We start from the raw sequence: 16,941 nt of genomic DNA on the forward strand, positions 1-16,941 counted from the left end.
TATTAGTTTCAAATCCACTGATTTCTCTACAATACATAAAAACCTTGACTTTTCAAAAACTACGGTAAACCTTGAAACCAGTTAAACCTAGTTTGCTGTTTTAATTAAATATAGGCTTTTTTATTAGTAATTTAAAAATAAATAGCAATTGAACCTAATAGTTTGGATTTTTAATAGAGATAATATTTAATGAGCGGCAGTAGAGCTCTCTATAAAGCTTTTAATCCTTAAAAAATGTAAAACTAAATTTATTTTAAAACACAGGCACAATTTGTTAAACAATATTTAACAAATGTTAAATAAAAAAAGCATGTTATTTTAATATTATTTTAATACAACTTTATTAATTTAAATGTCCTCCTGCAGTTTACACAAAAAAGACTTCTTTGTGTTGTAAAATCTAATAAATTTACTGTCATCATTTTTAAATTTGTATTTGTATATTATTAAATGTCAAGGATAACTCAAATTTCCTAAGTAAACATTTGAAATATTTACACATTTGCTTCAATAAATGAACTGAGCAAAAAAAGTTAAACATTAGAATTTTGTAATATATATTACAGAATATTGTAATATTTCAATGTTTTCTAATCACTGCAAATAAACCTAGTAACAATAAGTGAATATTAATCAGCAAGCAAACAAAAAATATTTAATTGGATTCACTAATTTTATTTAGGTAAGTGGTTGCAAACAATGTATATAGGCTGAATTTAAACAAACTAATTAAGTTGAAAATTATTCAATTTAACTTGTTAACTATTGTCTGTAAAAACTGTTTGCAACCACTTACCATAAATATATTTGTAAATTCAATGAATCCTTTTGTTCAGCGTATTAACATGGTCAGCACAGCCTGAAACACCTACGAAAAATCAAATCTGTTTATTATGCATAGATAAAACTAATGTATATGCCAATATCACTGTCAATCACCAGTGATCTAGCAGTTGCATATCACTGGAGAACTACAATTCTGTCACTGGGCTTCAAATCCCATCATGCACCTCACACACACCAGTTCCAGTTCTCTTCCTGATTACACACACACAAACACACACACACACACACACACACACACACACACACACACACACACACACACGCACACACACACACACACACACACACAGCTGGTAACTCATCATGAACTGATTATCTAGACTATTCATCTCTCAAACACACAATCACACACACATGTTGCTGAGTCTTGTTTCCTGTAACCTTTCTATGCTTTTTCCTTGCCTTGTTCTTTTTTTATTTAGGAGTTTTAGGATAAAAAAGTACTTTTGACAAGATATTGACAACTTAAATCGTACTCTATAAAAGATTACACTGTAAAAAATGCTGGGTTCCACACAATTCCTTCATGTTGTCCCAAAACAAATCAGTTAAGTAAACTTAATAATTTTTAAATTTTAAAAATCTCTTATTTTTTAGGTAGTTTGAACAAGCTGCAAAAGTTTGTGTGTGGAAAAACTGACTTGAATTTTTACTCCTGCAAATTGTTCCGAGAATTTTATAAAGTGCAGAATCTTCTTCCTTCCCGTGCTAAAAACGTACTGAAAACCGAGAAAGTGTCATTTTTGTGTGCCGTTACACAACCAGTGGCATGTGAAATAATGAGCATGTCACGACGGAGCAGTGTTTGTGTGGTCTCTCTGGCACAGGACAGCGTCTCTCGTCCCCTCTTTTGTCTCTCTCCGTGTTTGTGTAAACAAGTCGCATGTCATCATCGACTACTAATTGCCCTGGCAACCCAGATGCACACGCACAGCCACGCGCCACCCTCAAAATAATGAGAGGAAGTCACTGACCCTCCCGCCCCGCTGAATAATTAGCAGCCGGTAAACAATTAAGGAAATCCCCTCATGCACACAATGCCAGCTCCATCACTCCATCTCCTTCAGTTTCTATCCCTCCTTCTAGTATGTTTTCATTCTCTCTCCACTTATAAGAGGAAAATAAAATGAAGAGATGCAAAGATTGTTGGTGTCATGTGCCCACGAATCTCCATCCAACCCCTGCCCGCTGGTGTTGCCATGGCATCTGGGAACCTCGGTGGGGGGGACAGGCCGTGGCACTGTCATGGCAACACCAGAATGCTCAATGAAATCCACAGGCATCAGGGCGAGCAGAGGAAATGAGAGAGAGCAGAGCCAATATGCCATTGTCAATACGCCAACGTTATTACAGGAAATAATATGAGGTGTCAGATAGAGAGAGCACCTTAGCGCATAATGCTCACTGACTGAAACATCTCTTTAATACGTTATCACATTTAGAGGTTTTATTCTTTCACTATGGTTGCTATATTGCATATGCAACTACAAAGATAATGATATATATGATACAAGATAATTATATATATATATGATTTACGTAAAGAAATCTTGAAATCAGAATTCAAGTTTTTGATTGTTAGTATCAGTGTAAGGTTAAGGTTACGTTTGAGCTCCAAAACAGAGACACAATTTATTTTTGGAAGATGTAAGCATTTAAAACCTCAAAAGTTATTATTTTTTCACTTATGCCAAATAAGATATGAATCAGCAGGTTTTCTTTATTAAATATCTGATTACTTCAGCTTTTCATCAGATCTTTTAAACAATCAAATGCTCTCTGTTTATTTATTATATTGAATAAGCAAAAACTACAAATGATAATTATGTATGTGTAATGTATATATGTGTATGTATGTATATATATGTATGTATGTAAATATGTGTTAATTATATATTTGTATGTATATATGTGTATGTATGCATTTATGTGTTAATTTTATATATATATATATATATATATATATATATATATATATATATATATATATATATATATATATATATATATATATATATATATATATATATATATATATATATATATATATATATATATATATATGTAATGTATGTGTATGTATATATGTGTTATGTATACATGTGTTAAGTATTTATTTTGTATGTATATATATATATATATATATGTTACGTATATATGTGTATGTATATTATATAATTAAGCTTATGGTATCAGTATGTTAATTTAAGTTAAGTTTATCTATAAGCTCCAAAACAAAGACAACATTTTCCTTTTGAAGATATAAAAGTTAAAAACTTGCATTTTCTTACTTCTGCCGATATGAATCAGCAGATTTTTTATAACATCTCAGTTCACTTCAGTGTCTCATCAGATATTTTAAATAATCAAATCTCTCTATTATCTATAAGTGTCCCGGCCTCAACAAGAAATACAATGTAAGCATTTATATGTTATTAAGGGTTTGCCTAAACACTCGCATTTTAAAGAAAACAAATAAAAACAACATTAACCTGAACTCCTCAATGGAGAGGAGGTGGCAGAGCTGAGATATAAACTAAACACTGCTAGCTAAAAAGTTGGGAGGGAGGATGTCCTCAATTTATTGCATCCTTTCATTTTGTTTTTGCAGAAATTGCGTCACACATTTAAACACCGCTGCAAATTCGAGGCACTTCAGAGGACCTATCATTAAAATTAAAAACGAATGCATTACAATAACTAATATTTTACCAAAAGACATTTAAATCTATATAAATAACACAACTAACTGTTACTAAAATGAATACCAAATATACAGATGAAGTCAGAATTATTAGCTTGCCTAAATTATTAGCCCCCTGTTTATTTTTTCCCCAATTTCTGTTTAAGGGAGAGAAGATTTTTTTCATCACATTTGTAAACATAGTAGTTTTAATAACTCATTTCTAATAACTGATTTATCTTATCTTTGTTATGATGACAGTAAATAATATTTGACTAGATATTTTTCAAGACACTTCCATACAGCTTAAATTGACATTTAAATGCTTAACTAGGTTAATTAGGTTAACTAGGCAGATTAGGGTAATTAGGCAAGTTATTGTATAATAATGGTTTGATCTGTAGACTAATATAGCTTAATATATAAAATATAGCTTAAAGGGGTTAATAATTTTGACCTTAAAATGGTTTTTAAAAAATTAAAAACTGCTTTTATTCTAGTCAAAATGAAACAAATATGACTTTCTCCCGAAGAAAAAAAATATTATCAGACATACTGTGAACATTTTCCTTGCTTTGTTAAACATCATTTGGGAATTTTTTAAAAAAGAAAAACAATTCAAAAGGGGGGGGGGGGCTAATAGTTATGACTTCAACTGTAAATGACACATTAACATGAGTAATACATGACCAAACTTTTACCGAAAAGGCCATTTTTACTGTTTTAAAGTAAACTCAAGCTTTAAATAATAATAAATCAAATAAATCAATCAATAAATAAATAAAGTGTTGAAATCATTTCAAATCTGCATCAGTTTAAGCATTAATTGAATTATGTTGTTAATAACTATACAAAATATACTAATACTAGCATTTATAAATACTTATACTGACTTACACTTAAATATAACATTTAAATATACACATAAAACTGCAATTCATATAAATGTCAGCCAAGTCATCATTCATATTTTGCATGAAGATAATTCTTAAAAGTTATAGGGGTTTATGAACAAAAATATATATATATCAAGTTAATTTAGTTGTTCATTTTAAGCTCTGAATAAAATATTGTTTTCAATTTAGTGTATTATTGCCATTTCATATTGTGTATTAATGTAGTATATTGATTGTATCTACAGTTAAATTCATAAGATTTTATATTTTTAATCCTTTAAAATCTACATTTATAGCTTACAGCCCCTGAAAGACTTAAAAACTACTTAAATATATAGTAAAAAAGACCCTTCAAAATATTCAAATATTTGCTTGATTGTGATTAATAACTATATTTATTGAATAATATTTCCAACATTCACATAATCCTCATTCATATTATTAATATTTGCAATATTCTACATAAATATAATTCCAAACAAGTAAAAAACTGAAATATCATGCCTCTGTTGAAGTTGATCAAAGCATTATTATTTGATTTTAGTAGACAGTTTCATGCTCGCAAAAGCTTTTCACATGTTTATGTATAGCTTTCCACAGAAATTTCAAAAAAAAAATTGTACATCACTTAATGTGAAAAAAAAACACACTTTTAACAGCCTAATTTTTTCACTGGCTCTAATTTTTCGCACACAGTTTTTTAAAAATATATATCTATATATTTTCATCCCACATTGAGCTTTTATTCACAGACTTTGGGCCACCATCTAAAGTGGGATCTGCAGCCGTTAGAGCTGAGCTGACGAACGAGAAACACTGAGTGAAAGAGCACTTCAGTCTGACCACAAAGAGGTCAGGACGCTTTTCCCTTCTTTTCTCTCCTTTCTCCAAATTCATCAAGCATTTTCCCCCTTTGCTCACACCCACTCTCTCCTTCACCGTTCCTCACACGTTTTCCATTCTGTCCCCCTTGTTCCCACTCAAACTCGGCCTTTTTCCTCCTGAAAAGCTGGAAGAATGTTTTGGATAGGAGATTGAAGGAGGGGGTGTTGAAGCAAGGGTGCGCGACTGGACCGCAGGACAATGGGGGAGGAGATAAGGGGTGTGGGGCGCCTCACCTGCTACTCCAGAGAGGCCCCCGAAAGGAAGACTGACAGGCTTTTAGAATGGAGCGCAGGAGCAGGCAGGAAAAATGAGCTGGTTTAGGACAAGAGGACAAAGGCCCCCCAAGGTCTGAGAGAAAATGAGGAGGCCGAGAGAAAAGCCAACTGATCGCAAGGAGAGAAAGCATGCTTACGGGGGACCGAAGAGTTGAGAGAGGGCGATGCGGGAGGAATAAGGTCATATTGACGTAAGGATGACGTAAGGGATGGGCGAAATATGGACGTTTTTACTGCAATAATGATATCAATGATTATAATGCATATGTGTCCACTGAGAGAAAAAACTTAGATCAAAGTATGTAGAAATAAGAGTAGTATATGTAATCTAATATCTGTTTCATTCAAATTGTAAGCTAGAGGACGCACTTGTGCTAAAAAGAAAATCCACATATGCATCAGAGAAGTAAAGACGTCCAACTATCTAGCAAAGTAGAAAGGAGATAGAAACCCTTGAAGGGCTAGTTCACACAAACATTTTTAATTCTGTTATTAATGACTCACCTTCATGTCATTCCAAACCCCTGAGACCTCTGTTCATCTTCAGAGCACAAATTTGGGATTTTTCAATCTGAAATTTGAGAGCTCCCTTATCCTCTATTGAAGGCAATATTCCTGAAAGGTGCTAGAAAACATCCTCAAAACAGATCATGTGGTTCAGTGGTTCAACTGGAATATTAGCAAGCTACAACAATACTTTTGTGCACACATAAAACAAAAATAACATCTTTATTCAACAATTTTTACTCCCTAGTGTTAGTATAGAGTACATGTTTACATCGCTCTCATGAAAGTGGGCCCTATACTGACACTGAGGAGAAGAAACTGTTGAATAAAATCCTTGATTTTTTATGTGAGCACAAAAGTATTCTTGTCATTGGTAATATTCCGAATGAACAACTGAAGGCATACGCTTTGTTTGGACGATGTTTTATTCTTCTAGACTTTGAATGAGTCAGTCTGAGAGAACTAAAATATCTTAATTTGTGTTCAAAAGATGAATGAAGGTCTCAGAGGTTGGGAAAGACACACAATTAATAACTAAATATTCACTTTTGGTGAACTAACCCTTTGATTAAACATGAAAAATATAAACGTGTGATTGAGCTACTCAATGGTCTATCTGTGTTCTTCAAGCATTCCTGAATATATTTATAACAATAAAGTATATTTATAATGCAGTGCTAATCGGCATAGCCTTTATAGCAGCACTGGATACTATAAAATAGTTTGAGTTCATACTTATTTTGTAATATGAAACCACATCTGGTTACAGAAAAATAACACTTTAGTTTAGGTCACAATTCATGCTATCAACTACAGGCTCATTACCTGCCTACTATTAAGATATTACCCGTTCATTAGTAGTTATAAAGTATGATCTTATTCTTCATCCCTAAAACCTAAACACAACTTCCACCTTATTAACTATTAATAAACAGCTAATTAGTCATTTATTAAGCTAGTAGTGTTAGTTAATGGTTTGTTAATACCGTGAATTGTGACCTAAACTAAAGTGTTACCTAATTAGTTATTTCAAATAGTGAATTTTGAGTAAACATCTGTCAGTAAGTCTCTTTGTTTGTAAACTGGCTCATACACAGTCAAAACTGTATCACACACATGCTTCTGTAGTACGTTTTTTTACTGCTCGGACTGATCAAATCTCTTCCAGATTGTATGATTTAATCGAATAAATCAAAAGGAGCCTTACCAGTTTATCGCAAAGCATATGGCTCATCCCTACGTAACACACTCAGTTCAGCACGTACAGACTTGTCTGTATGACTAAAATGTGCATTTGAATCACAATAAGCTGTTGGCCGAGAAAGCATAATTCAAACATCTGTTCCTCAAGAAGCGGCAAAATAGGATTCAGGGTCCCAGGACCCCTCCACCGTTCCCCATGACCCCTCTGACACCCACTGTGCCCTTTGACCCAAGTCACAGAAAAAGAAGATACACACACACACACAAACACACACGCTGGCTGTATTTATGTGTGTGTGTGCTTGTTTGTTTTGGAAGATCTCGAGGGCAAAGATCACCTCGCGTCACAATAGGTGATTCAGGCACGGCCCGAGATGTGTCCTCCGAGTCAGAAACAGAGCATTTCTCTCGCAGTGATCTAAGATTTCATCAGTCTGTCTGTCTGTCCCATTATGCGTCTTCTGCTCCATTCGCTCGCTGTGAATTGATTTCACAATTCAGCAGGACTCTGCTGATATCTGATGGAAGTGTTCAGACTATGACTCGTCAGATTTCTCATCACCGCCATCGTCTCTCTGCCATCATGTTGCACAGTGGAAAGTGTGCCGTTTTCATTATTTCCTAGTTTATAACGAATTTCTTTTGAAGCATTCAGTGAGTGTGCATGCACACTAGATGTTTTTGTGTAGGTGATATTGTAAATAAAATTTATAATAGTGAGTAATGTAACCATTTGTTTGTCTTTAAGCATAAATCTTTTTTAAATGGTTTATCTAACACTACTAGAGGATTAAATGAGATTTATGTCAGAGTTAAAATAATGTCACTGAGTGGATGGTTTAGCAGTCTGTAATAAAACTTATTTACGACCTTTTTCTAATTACTAATGAAACCCAGAGAAATAGTATGAACTCATGAGCACCTGCAACGACTACAAACAGATTACATCATCTCACTCATCCAGTCTGCTCTGCCCTGTTACCACAGCAACCAGTCCACCTGACATCACTATGCAAGATCGCGCACAATTCTTCAAAAACAGGCTTAACTACAATTTCTGTCTAGCGAAGAGAAGATTTGTTTAACACATTTCTAATCATAATAGTTTTAATAACTCATTTATAATAACTGATTTCTTTTATCTTTGCCATGATGACAGTGAATAATATTTGACTAGATATTCTTTAAGACACTTCTATACAGCTTAAAGTGACATTTAAAGGCTTAACTAGGTTAATTAAGTTAACTAGGCAGGATAGGGGAATTAAGCAAGTTTTTTTATAACGATGGTTTGTTCTGTAGACTATCGAAAAACAATATAGCTTAAAGGGGCTAATAATTTTGACCTTAAAATGGTTTTAAAAAAATAAAACTGCTTTTATTCTAGCCAAAATAAAACAAATAAGACTTTCTCCAGAAGAAAAAATATGATTAGACATACTGTGAAAATTTCCTTGCTCTGTTAAACATCATTTGGGAAATATTTTAAAAAGAAAAAAAATCCAAGGGGGGCTAATAATTCTGACTTTAACTGTTTAAATATATAAACTTTGATCAAATGCATGTGGTTTTTACAATTCTAGTCATTTTTAATCTTAAGAGATTCTTTTGATTATTAAAAGATATTATTTTATTACCTCTGAGCTTATATTTGAGTCCCCTTATTATGGTATGAGGTGACGAATGATGCAGTGAAATTATAAATTTATTGAAGCATAACTATTTCAATCAAAAAGTGTAACGAAAGCTTTTATATACTAGATAACAATTAAAAATTATTTATTATAATTATATTTTAACCTCAAGAAAAACTGCAGTACGTTCTTAGCTTGGTGATGTCAAGAAAATCGAATTGTTGTATAGTAATTATTTGTGATAGTAAAAGTTTGAACGGTTATGGGACATTTAGTTTACTTATATTTACTGTAGATAATATATAATATACAGAACGCTTAAAATACAGCATAATTTATTTTATTTGTTATGATAACTCAAAGAGTGTATATTTTTGTTTCAAAAGAGGAAAAAGACATTATTATTAATAACTGTACCTATATAACAACCTGAAACGTCAATCTTTCCATAATCACATCCACAGGTGAAGAAGAAAAATATGTTGTTAAAAAAAGAGTTTACAAATTACTTTTAGAAATGTTAATTACATAAAATTTGACAAATCAGGGCACACAATAAATAGCACCAGTATATCGACAGTCTAATTATCACAAAAAGTCATACCAAGTATGATAATTTATTTTAAATTTGTTATTATTTAGACAGAAAACATATCATAGAGTCAAACATAGCTATCAGACAAACACCAAAATACTCAAGTATTCATCTCAGCATTTAACTCCATCATAAAGGCCTGCAGCAGCATCAGTAGATGAAATAGAACTCACCCGCACTCATCCTGCGCTCCACAGACCGAACACCTCTTTACACCACACACACACATGCACCACCGGATCGCGAACAGCACCGTCTTCAAACTCAGCTTTACAAGCCTCCTCAAAGTCCAAGTCAAAGAACTTATACGAAACACCTCGTGGTGAACGTTTCAGAGACCCAAACGTAGGGAAAGAGTAGCATGCGTGTAGTGCCGGAGCGCAAAGGTAAATGAGTGAGAATAAATGGGAAGGACGAGAAAAGGGAGGGGAAAGAGAGAGTGTGCCTCTCCGAGAGCTGTGTGTCCGACCCGTATGAAGGCCTCGCTGCTTCTAAGCCCCATTCAACCAATGCCGCCACTTGTCACATCAAACGCGGTTGCGTAGCGACAGCTCCACATGTTGCTGATGGTGAAATGGTGGGTGAAGTGGGGGGTGCTATTGATGCCCGGGATAGGTCGGTTGTCCGTGTGTATGAGAGAGAGAGAGAGAGGAGGAGGGTAAAAGGAGAAAAAAAAACTGTCTGAAAGCAACAGGAGCAGGAGGGGGTACAACAAATGGGGTGTAAGGAAAGTGCCATGGGTTTAAAAAAGGGGGTTTTGTAAAGTAATACATTTTGGCAAGGACACAAACACTGAGCCTCCACATCTGGAATAACCATATCCACAGATGATATTTTAGAAGCCGGTGACTACATGGGTATTATACCCTGTTGATGATTTGAAGAGTATTAAAGGGATAGTTCACTCAAAATGCAAAAACGTTTGTATGACTTTCTTTGAAATGAAGGAAATGGAGGAAACCTGTAACTATTGACTTCTGTAGTATTTGTTTTTCCTAGTATGGAAGCCATTTGCTACAGGTTTCTAACATTTTTCAAAGTATATTTTTAGAAAAAGGATATGTATCAATCAGTAGTGCCCATTCCTGTTCCTGGAGATCTACCTTCCTGCAGAGTTCAGCTGCAACCTAGATCAAACACACCAGTCTGTAATTACTAAGTGCTCCGTCAGTTACTACTAAGCTGGTTTAGTTGTGTTTGATCAGAGTTGGAGCTGAATTCTGCAGGAAGGTATCTCCAGGAACAGGATTGGACAAGCCTGGTATAAATGTACACTGTAAAACCCAATAAGTCAAGATAACTCAAACCATTTGAGGAAACCGATTGCTACAAACCATTTAAGTTTAAAGACTAATCATAATGAGTGCTGTGAACTTAATCCATTTGAGTAAATGAAGCATTTGTGTACAGTAAAACGCATTAAATGAAGAGAACTCAAACCAACTGAGTACTGTAAAACCTAATAAGTTAAGGCAAGTCAAACCGTTTGAAGAAATTGACTGCTACAAACCATTTGAGTTAAAAAAAAACTAATCTATATGAGTACTGTGAACTTACTCCATTTAAGTTGAAGTACTGAGGTATTTAATGAACTCATTACCTTTAACACTGAGTTTAAAACTCTTTTGAAATGAGTAGAATTATCTTTCAGTCAATTTTGAGTTTACACTTATTTCATTTGATAAAGTTGACTTTTGGGTTTTACAGTGTATGAAACTGCTTTAGGGTGAGTAAATAAAAACTAAACGTTCATTTTTGGGTCTTTAAATCTTTGCTTATTTTAACTATGTGCATGTTAGTTAGGTCCCATTTAGTACGAGTTATTACCCTTTCAATACATCATTTTATACAATGCTTTTACCATGTAGATACTGCACATGCATTTCTTATTTAATTTACTTATTTAAAACGTCCTGTAGTAAATCATGACTGTAATCACCCTAAAGGTACTCTTTAACCAGTCTATATTCTGTGTATTCAAATCGTGTTGCCTAATTGCGGTCTCTTGCAAAACTAATAATAGCATAATGGTAAAAAAAAAAGAAAACCGATGTGAGAGATGATAAGGTAACCATTCCAAGATGGTGAACAAATCTACTGTATGTGTCTGTACATCAATGTGTGTATCTATAAAACCATATGTACAAAATACCACAGTATAATACAAGTTGCCTACGATGGTTTACATAAAGATTCAATCTACAGCACCTTCGTAAACTAAAAACGTGAAAGTGCAGGTTTAAAAACTAATTTTGTTGAGTATCTCATTGTTGAAAATAATATCTCACTCTAACCAATGTGATCTGAACACACCTGACACTACAGTGACTTCCCAACTCATAAACATGAGCTCGTCTAGAAAACCTACCACATAATTCAAGCTAACCACACAAATGAACCTTGACCATTTCCCACCTAAAACCAGAGTATTTAGCAATACAGTATGACCAATACAGTATGATTACCATGAGTAGGCCCACACAGAATCTGCGCGCGCAGAATTCTGCAGATTTTCTGCAGATTTTTAGCCCACAATTAATTCTTTTTATTTACTTGAGTAAATGTGTGTAAATCTATATTTATTCAGTTTTTAAATTAATTACAGTGATATTATTGAGTCTTTTAGTAGAGATATTACAGTATATTAGAGACTTGCTTTGTTTACCAAATAAAGTGGATCTAATTGGATTTGCATTTTAAACATTAAATAAAAGTTAAAAAGGTATTATTTTTTATTTCACATATTAAGGTTTTAGTTATGATACTTCCAAAATTCCAAAAATCCGCAGATTTTTACCAAAATTCTCTGCAGAAATAGAAAAAAACGTCTGCAGATTCCGTCTGGCCTTAACTATGAGTAACTATGCATGTCAGATAACTCTCATCATTGAATTATCAGAGTGTAAGTAGAGTGTCTATGTTGAGATGTACTTGCAAAGTTGCTTATTGCCAGCAGAATATCTGTTGGGAACCTTTAAAATATAGTATTAGCAGATATTGAGCTGACAGTCTACTAATACTTAACATGTAGTTGGAAAATTACTTATAGTCTACAGAATGTCTGACAACAGTGTCTATTTAAACAACTGTACAAGTTTAACTGCTTCAAGAAAAAGCCCAGTTGCTACAGTATCTCACTACTGGGAACTGACATGTAGCTTTTGCATTATTCATTTATTCATTTTCTTTTCGACTTAGTCCCTTTATTAATGAGGGGTGACCACAGCAGAATGAACTGCCAATTTATCCAGCATATTAAAGTACTGAAAAATAGTGACTGTGTGTGTGTGTGTGTGTGTGTGTGTGTGTGTGTGTGTGTGTGTGTGTGTGTGTGTGTGTGTGTGTGTGTGCGTGCGTGTGTGTGCGTGTGTGTGCGTGTTTGTGCACGTGTGTGCGTGTGTGTGTGCGTGTACTGGTTTTGGTATAATGTAAAATGTCATGCCAATAATTTTAATTACTATAATAACAATGTTAAGGTGGCTGATGTGAACGTCATGTTTTCTCATAATGGGCTCTATGCAGAGCTAGAGTTTTAAAGCCAACGATAAACTTCCAGTGCCAACCACAGCTTAATGTGACTATTCCAACTACAGCTTAATGTGACTATTTTCAATTTCACAAGGTTGTTTTTACAGCATCGATATTGTAATGTAATTACAATACTTTCAGTTAAATAGACTTAAGCATTCATTTAGTTGTTCAAGCATAAAATGAGATGAAAGATCGTTGTAACCACTAGCACCGTTAGTAGCAACAGGTTAGCGCTGAAATTCCATTGAAAATACTGGGGTAAAATAAACTGTCATATTTTAAAGACATGGAAGGGGAAATGTAATTTAATGCAGTGCTTCTTGTCCGATCTGAGACCCAATTCATATCGTATATCTATCAGGCAGTGAAAATAGCTGGTTTTTAAATAAAACAGATCTTATATTTGACAATTTTGTAATGGAAAGACCGGAAGCCACTGGGCTGCCTGGCTGAAAATTAAAAGTTTATGTGCATATAGCTAACATCTAACAAGATCTTTAGACATTTAAAAAACAGGTGTCCTGTGAGGGTTGGGTTTAGGTCGGGATAAGGTAAGACCATATCCTGTAAATGGTTTTTACATTATAAAATACATTATGCTATTGGAGAGTCCTCAGAAAGTGTGTTTGTGTGTGTTTAAATGGGAGAAAGAGCAGAAGAGAATGAGCACATACTTTACTTACTCCCTGGGCAGTTTATATCAAAGTTGATATTTTGCCGCACCATGTTGGTGTTTCGTAACATCTAATTTTTACGAGGTGGGTCATTAGCCCAATGCTCAACCCCCAACCTGGAGGATCAGGACATACACACATACTCTACAGACAAGTCACAGTAGCTTACCCAATTCACATATACCACATGTCTTTGGACTGGTGGGGAAACAAGAGCACCCAAAGGAAACCCACACGAACATGGGAACATGCAAACTCCATGTAGAAACGCCAACTGGCCTAGCCGGGGCTCGAACCAGCGACCTTCTTGTTGTGAGCCGACAGCGTTACCCACTGCGCCACCATATCACCCATATACTGTATTTCTAGGAAATAGCTTGTCATTTAGATCCTATTGTGAAAATGTTTTCTTTGTTTAATCAGTGCCTTTGTTCATTTTGGTTCTCTTGCTGATTGTAAGGACCATTGAAACAAATCATTAATGACACAACAACTTCAGCTGTGTGTTTCCCTGAAATTAAGTGCTCACATTACAACATTTAAAAAAATAAATAAATAAATAAAACAATCAGATATTCATCAAGTACAAATATATATATGCTAGAGTAAATTTCAAGACTCCTTTAATAACGTTTCCTCGTTAATGCGCTTTCAGAGCCAACTCTGTGGGATTCCCAAACGGCATTGCTATGTATGTCACCGTGGGATGTTAAAAACTTTAATTCATTAAATAAGAGAGGGAGAAAAAAAGACTCAGAGAGAGAAAGAGAGAGAGAAAGAAAGAAGCACTGAGAGACAAAACCTTAGCCTAAGCAGAAAAGCATTTACCCCCATAAAAGGCGGACAAAAAACGGTCAGGTGCAGGCAGGTCTCATTACCGAGGCAGAGAGAGAAAATGATAAAATAAAAGACAGGCAGAGCGAATACACACACACACACACACACACACACACACACGAGCGCTCTCACACACCGTGTACTTCAGAGAGCAAAGAAAGTGTCACAGCCTACAATGCAACAAGAAAGAATAATTAAAAATATGAGCAGCCGGATGCAACAAAAGACATTATTCTGCATTCAAGGGCCTGCAACAGCTGTACAAAGTGAAAGGCGAGCGAGGCGAGGGAGCACAGAACGCCTCAATATGCGCAGAGCACAAAAGCCACCCAAGAAAGTGGGGGAGCGAGGGGAGAAGGGGACGAGGGAGGGGTCAAAGCCAGAGGTAACAAAAAGAGAAGGGCCAGAAGAATGGCAGAGGGGAGAATGGCATGGGACAAGAAGAGAAAGAATGAGTGAGGGAGAGAAATGAGGCACAGCGGGGACAAAACAAAAAAAACGCGCAGGAGAATCGGAGACAGGGGGAAACGGTACAGTGGGGACAGTTGAAGTTGAACGGTGACCGTTTCAAAAAACGTTTCATTTCAAATGCCCTCCTCGTGCAGTGCGCGGCATTAAACGCCAACGTGATTCATGAGAAGCGCAAATTATATCTACGCTACGTGATCTGTACATAATAGATGGACAAAACGACAGAATCTATGAATTTGAATGAGAACGTTCCCTGTTTGCTTGATGAGGGTGGTTATGTGGAGAATAATGACCTGTGTGGCCAATTCTCTTGCTGACTGACAAGAGAGAGGGGCTCATTATGCCAACCGGCTCCCATAATCGCTAATCTATAGACCTGCTGATCACACTGAATGTGTGACTGTTGCTGCACTTGACGACATGAAATAATAAATGAGACAGAGAGTAAGAGAGAGAGACTCTCCTACTGTATTGTCAATACTAACAGCACATATAGAGCTGAATATTTCCCAAAGTGACAACAAATTAAACCATGTTTTATGGCATTACCAAACTTGAAAATAAATACAGCTCCTTTTTTACGTGAAAATTGATCACAACAACAGCATACTAGGACTGTCAACTAGTAGACAAAACTACAGAAGAAGCCATTCTTGTGCAAATTATACAGTAATTATTATAATTACAAAAATGTATTGAATTATATGATTTTATGATATTATATTATATTATATTATATTATATTATATTATATTATATTATATTATATTATATTATATTATATTATATTATATTATATTATATTATATTAATTCATTCATCTATTTTCTTTTTGGCTTAGTCCCTTAATTAATCCGGGGTTGCCACAGCGGAATGAACCGCCAACTTATCCAGCACATGTTTTACGCAGCGGATGCCCTTCCAGCTGCAACCCATCTCTGGAAAACATCCATACACACTCATTTACACTTATACACTACGGACAATTTAGCCTACCCAATTCACCTGTACCACATGTCTTTGGACTGTGGGGGAAACCGGAGCACCCGGATGCTCGAACCAGCCGAGACTCGAACCAGCGACCTTCTTGCTGTGAGGCGACAGCACTACCTACTGTGCCACTGCATCGCCCACTTATATTATATTTTTTTATTTTTTTATTTTTTTATTTATATTCAGCATACAGTATATTCAACATAAAAAATGATTTGTTACTATAATAAACAGTCAATTACATGCATTTATATATATATATATATATATATTATTTATTATATGTATTATAATATATCTTAAGTATGAATTTATTTTATTTATTATTTGTATAATTATTTGTTGATTTTATAATTTTATTTAATGAAAAATGTATTTACTTATTTATTTATTTTGTATGAAGTATACATGCATCTGTTTACTTAAATGTTTTACAGATAGCTATGTTTTTGTTTTCTTTGTTATATGTATTATATAACTGATCATTATTCACGTACTGGACAATGCTTTGGCAGTACTGAGCAAGTCATGCTAATAAAGCTCATTTGAATTTGAGAGAGGAGGGAAAGCTTACCTCTCCTACTCCAGTCTGGATGATTTTTAATCCTGTCTCACCCTCCAGGAAATTCTTCTCTGCCACTGTAAATGTAAAGCCAATTAATCACGTACGTTTGTCTTTTCTTATCCAGCTGAATGTAAAATAACCCTCCAAATGAGATGAGATGTCACTCACCGGCTTTATTGGCCACATCCTCAGCACTGAGATTCAGAGCATTTTGTCTGATCCTGAACGTCAGGGCCGAACCCACCACACTGCACGCAGAAACACACACACACACACACACACGCACACACACACACACACAATAAAAAGGGGCCCAATAGAGCTTTTATTTTCAGCCGTTATTTCC

At 34.7% G+C, this 16,941-nt stretch overlaps 1 protein-coding gene across 1 annotated transcript in view; it reads right to left on the reverse strand.

Annotated features, from left to right (window-relative positions):
• Positions 1 to 16,941, reverse strand: part of ptprna (protein tyrosine phosphatase receptor type Na) — a 62,003-nt gene that overhangs the window by 20,220 nt on the left and 24,842 nt on the right. Inside the window, exons 11-12 of the mRNA XM_056465350.1 lie at positions 16,764 to 16,843; positions 16,605 to 16,669 (exon numbers count right to left, since the gene is read on the reverse strand). Coding sequence (XP_056321325.1) covers positions 16,605 to 16,669; positions 16,764 to 16,843 — 145 coding nt within the window. The remainder of the gene's footprint in view (positions 1 to 16,604; positions 16,670 to 16,763; positions 16,844 to 16,941) is intronic.

This window comes from Danio aesculapii, chromosome 9 (genome assembly GCF_903798145.1).
Source record: "Danio aesculapii chromosome 9, fDanAes4.1, whole genome shotgun sequence".
NCBI lineage: Eukaryota > Metazoa > Chordata > Actinopteri > Cypriniformes > Danionidae > Danio > Danio aesculapii.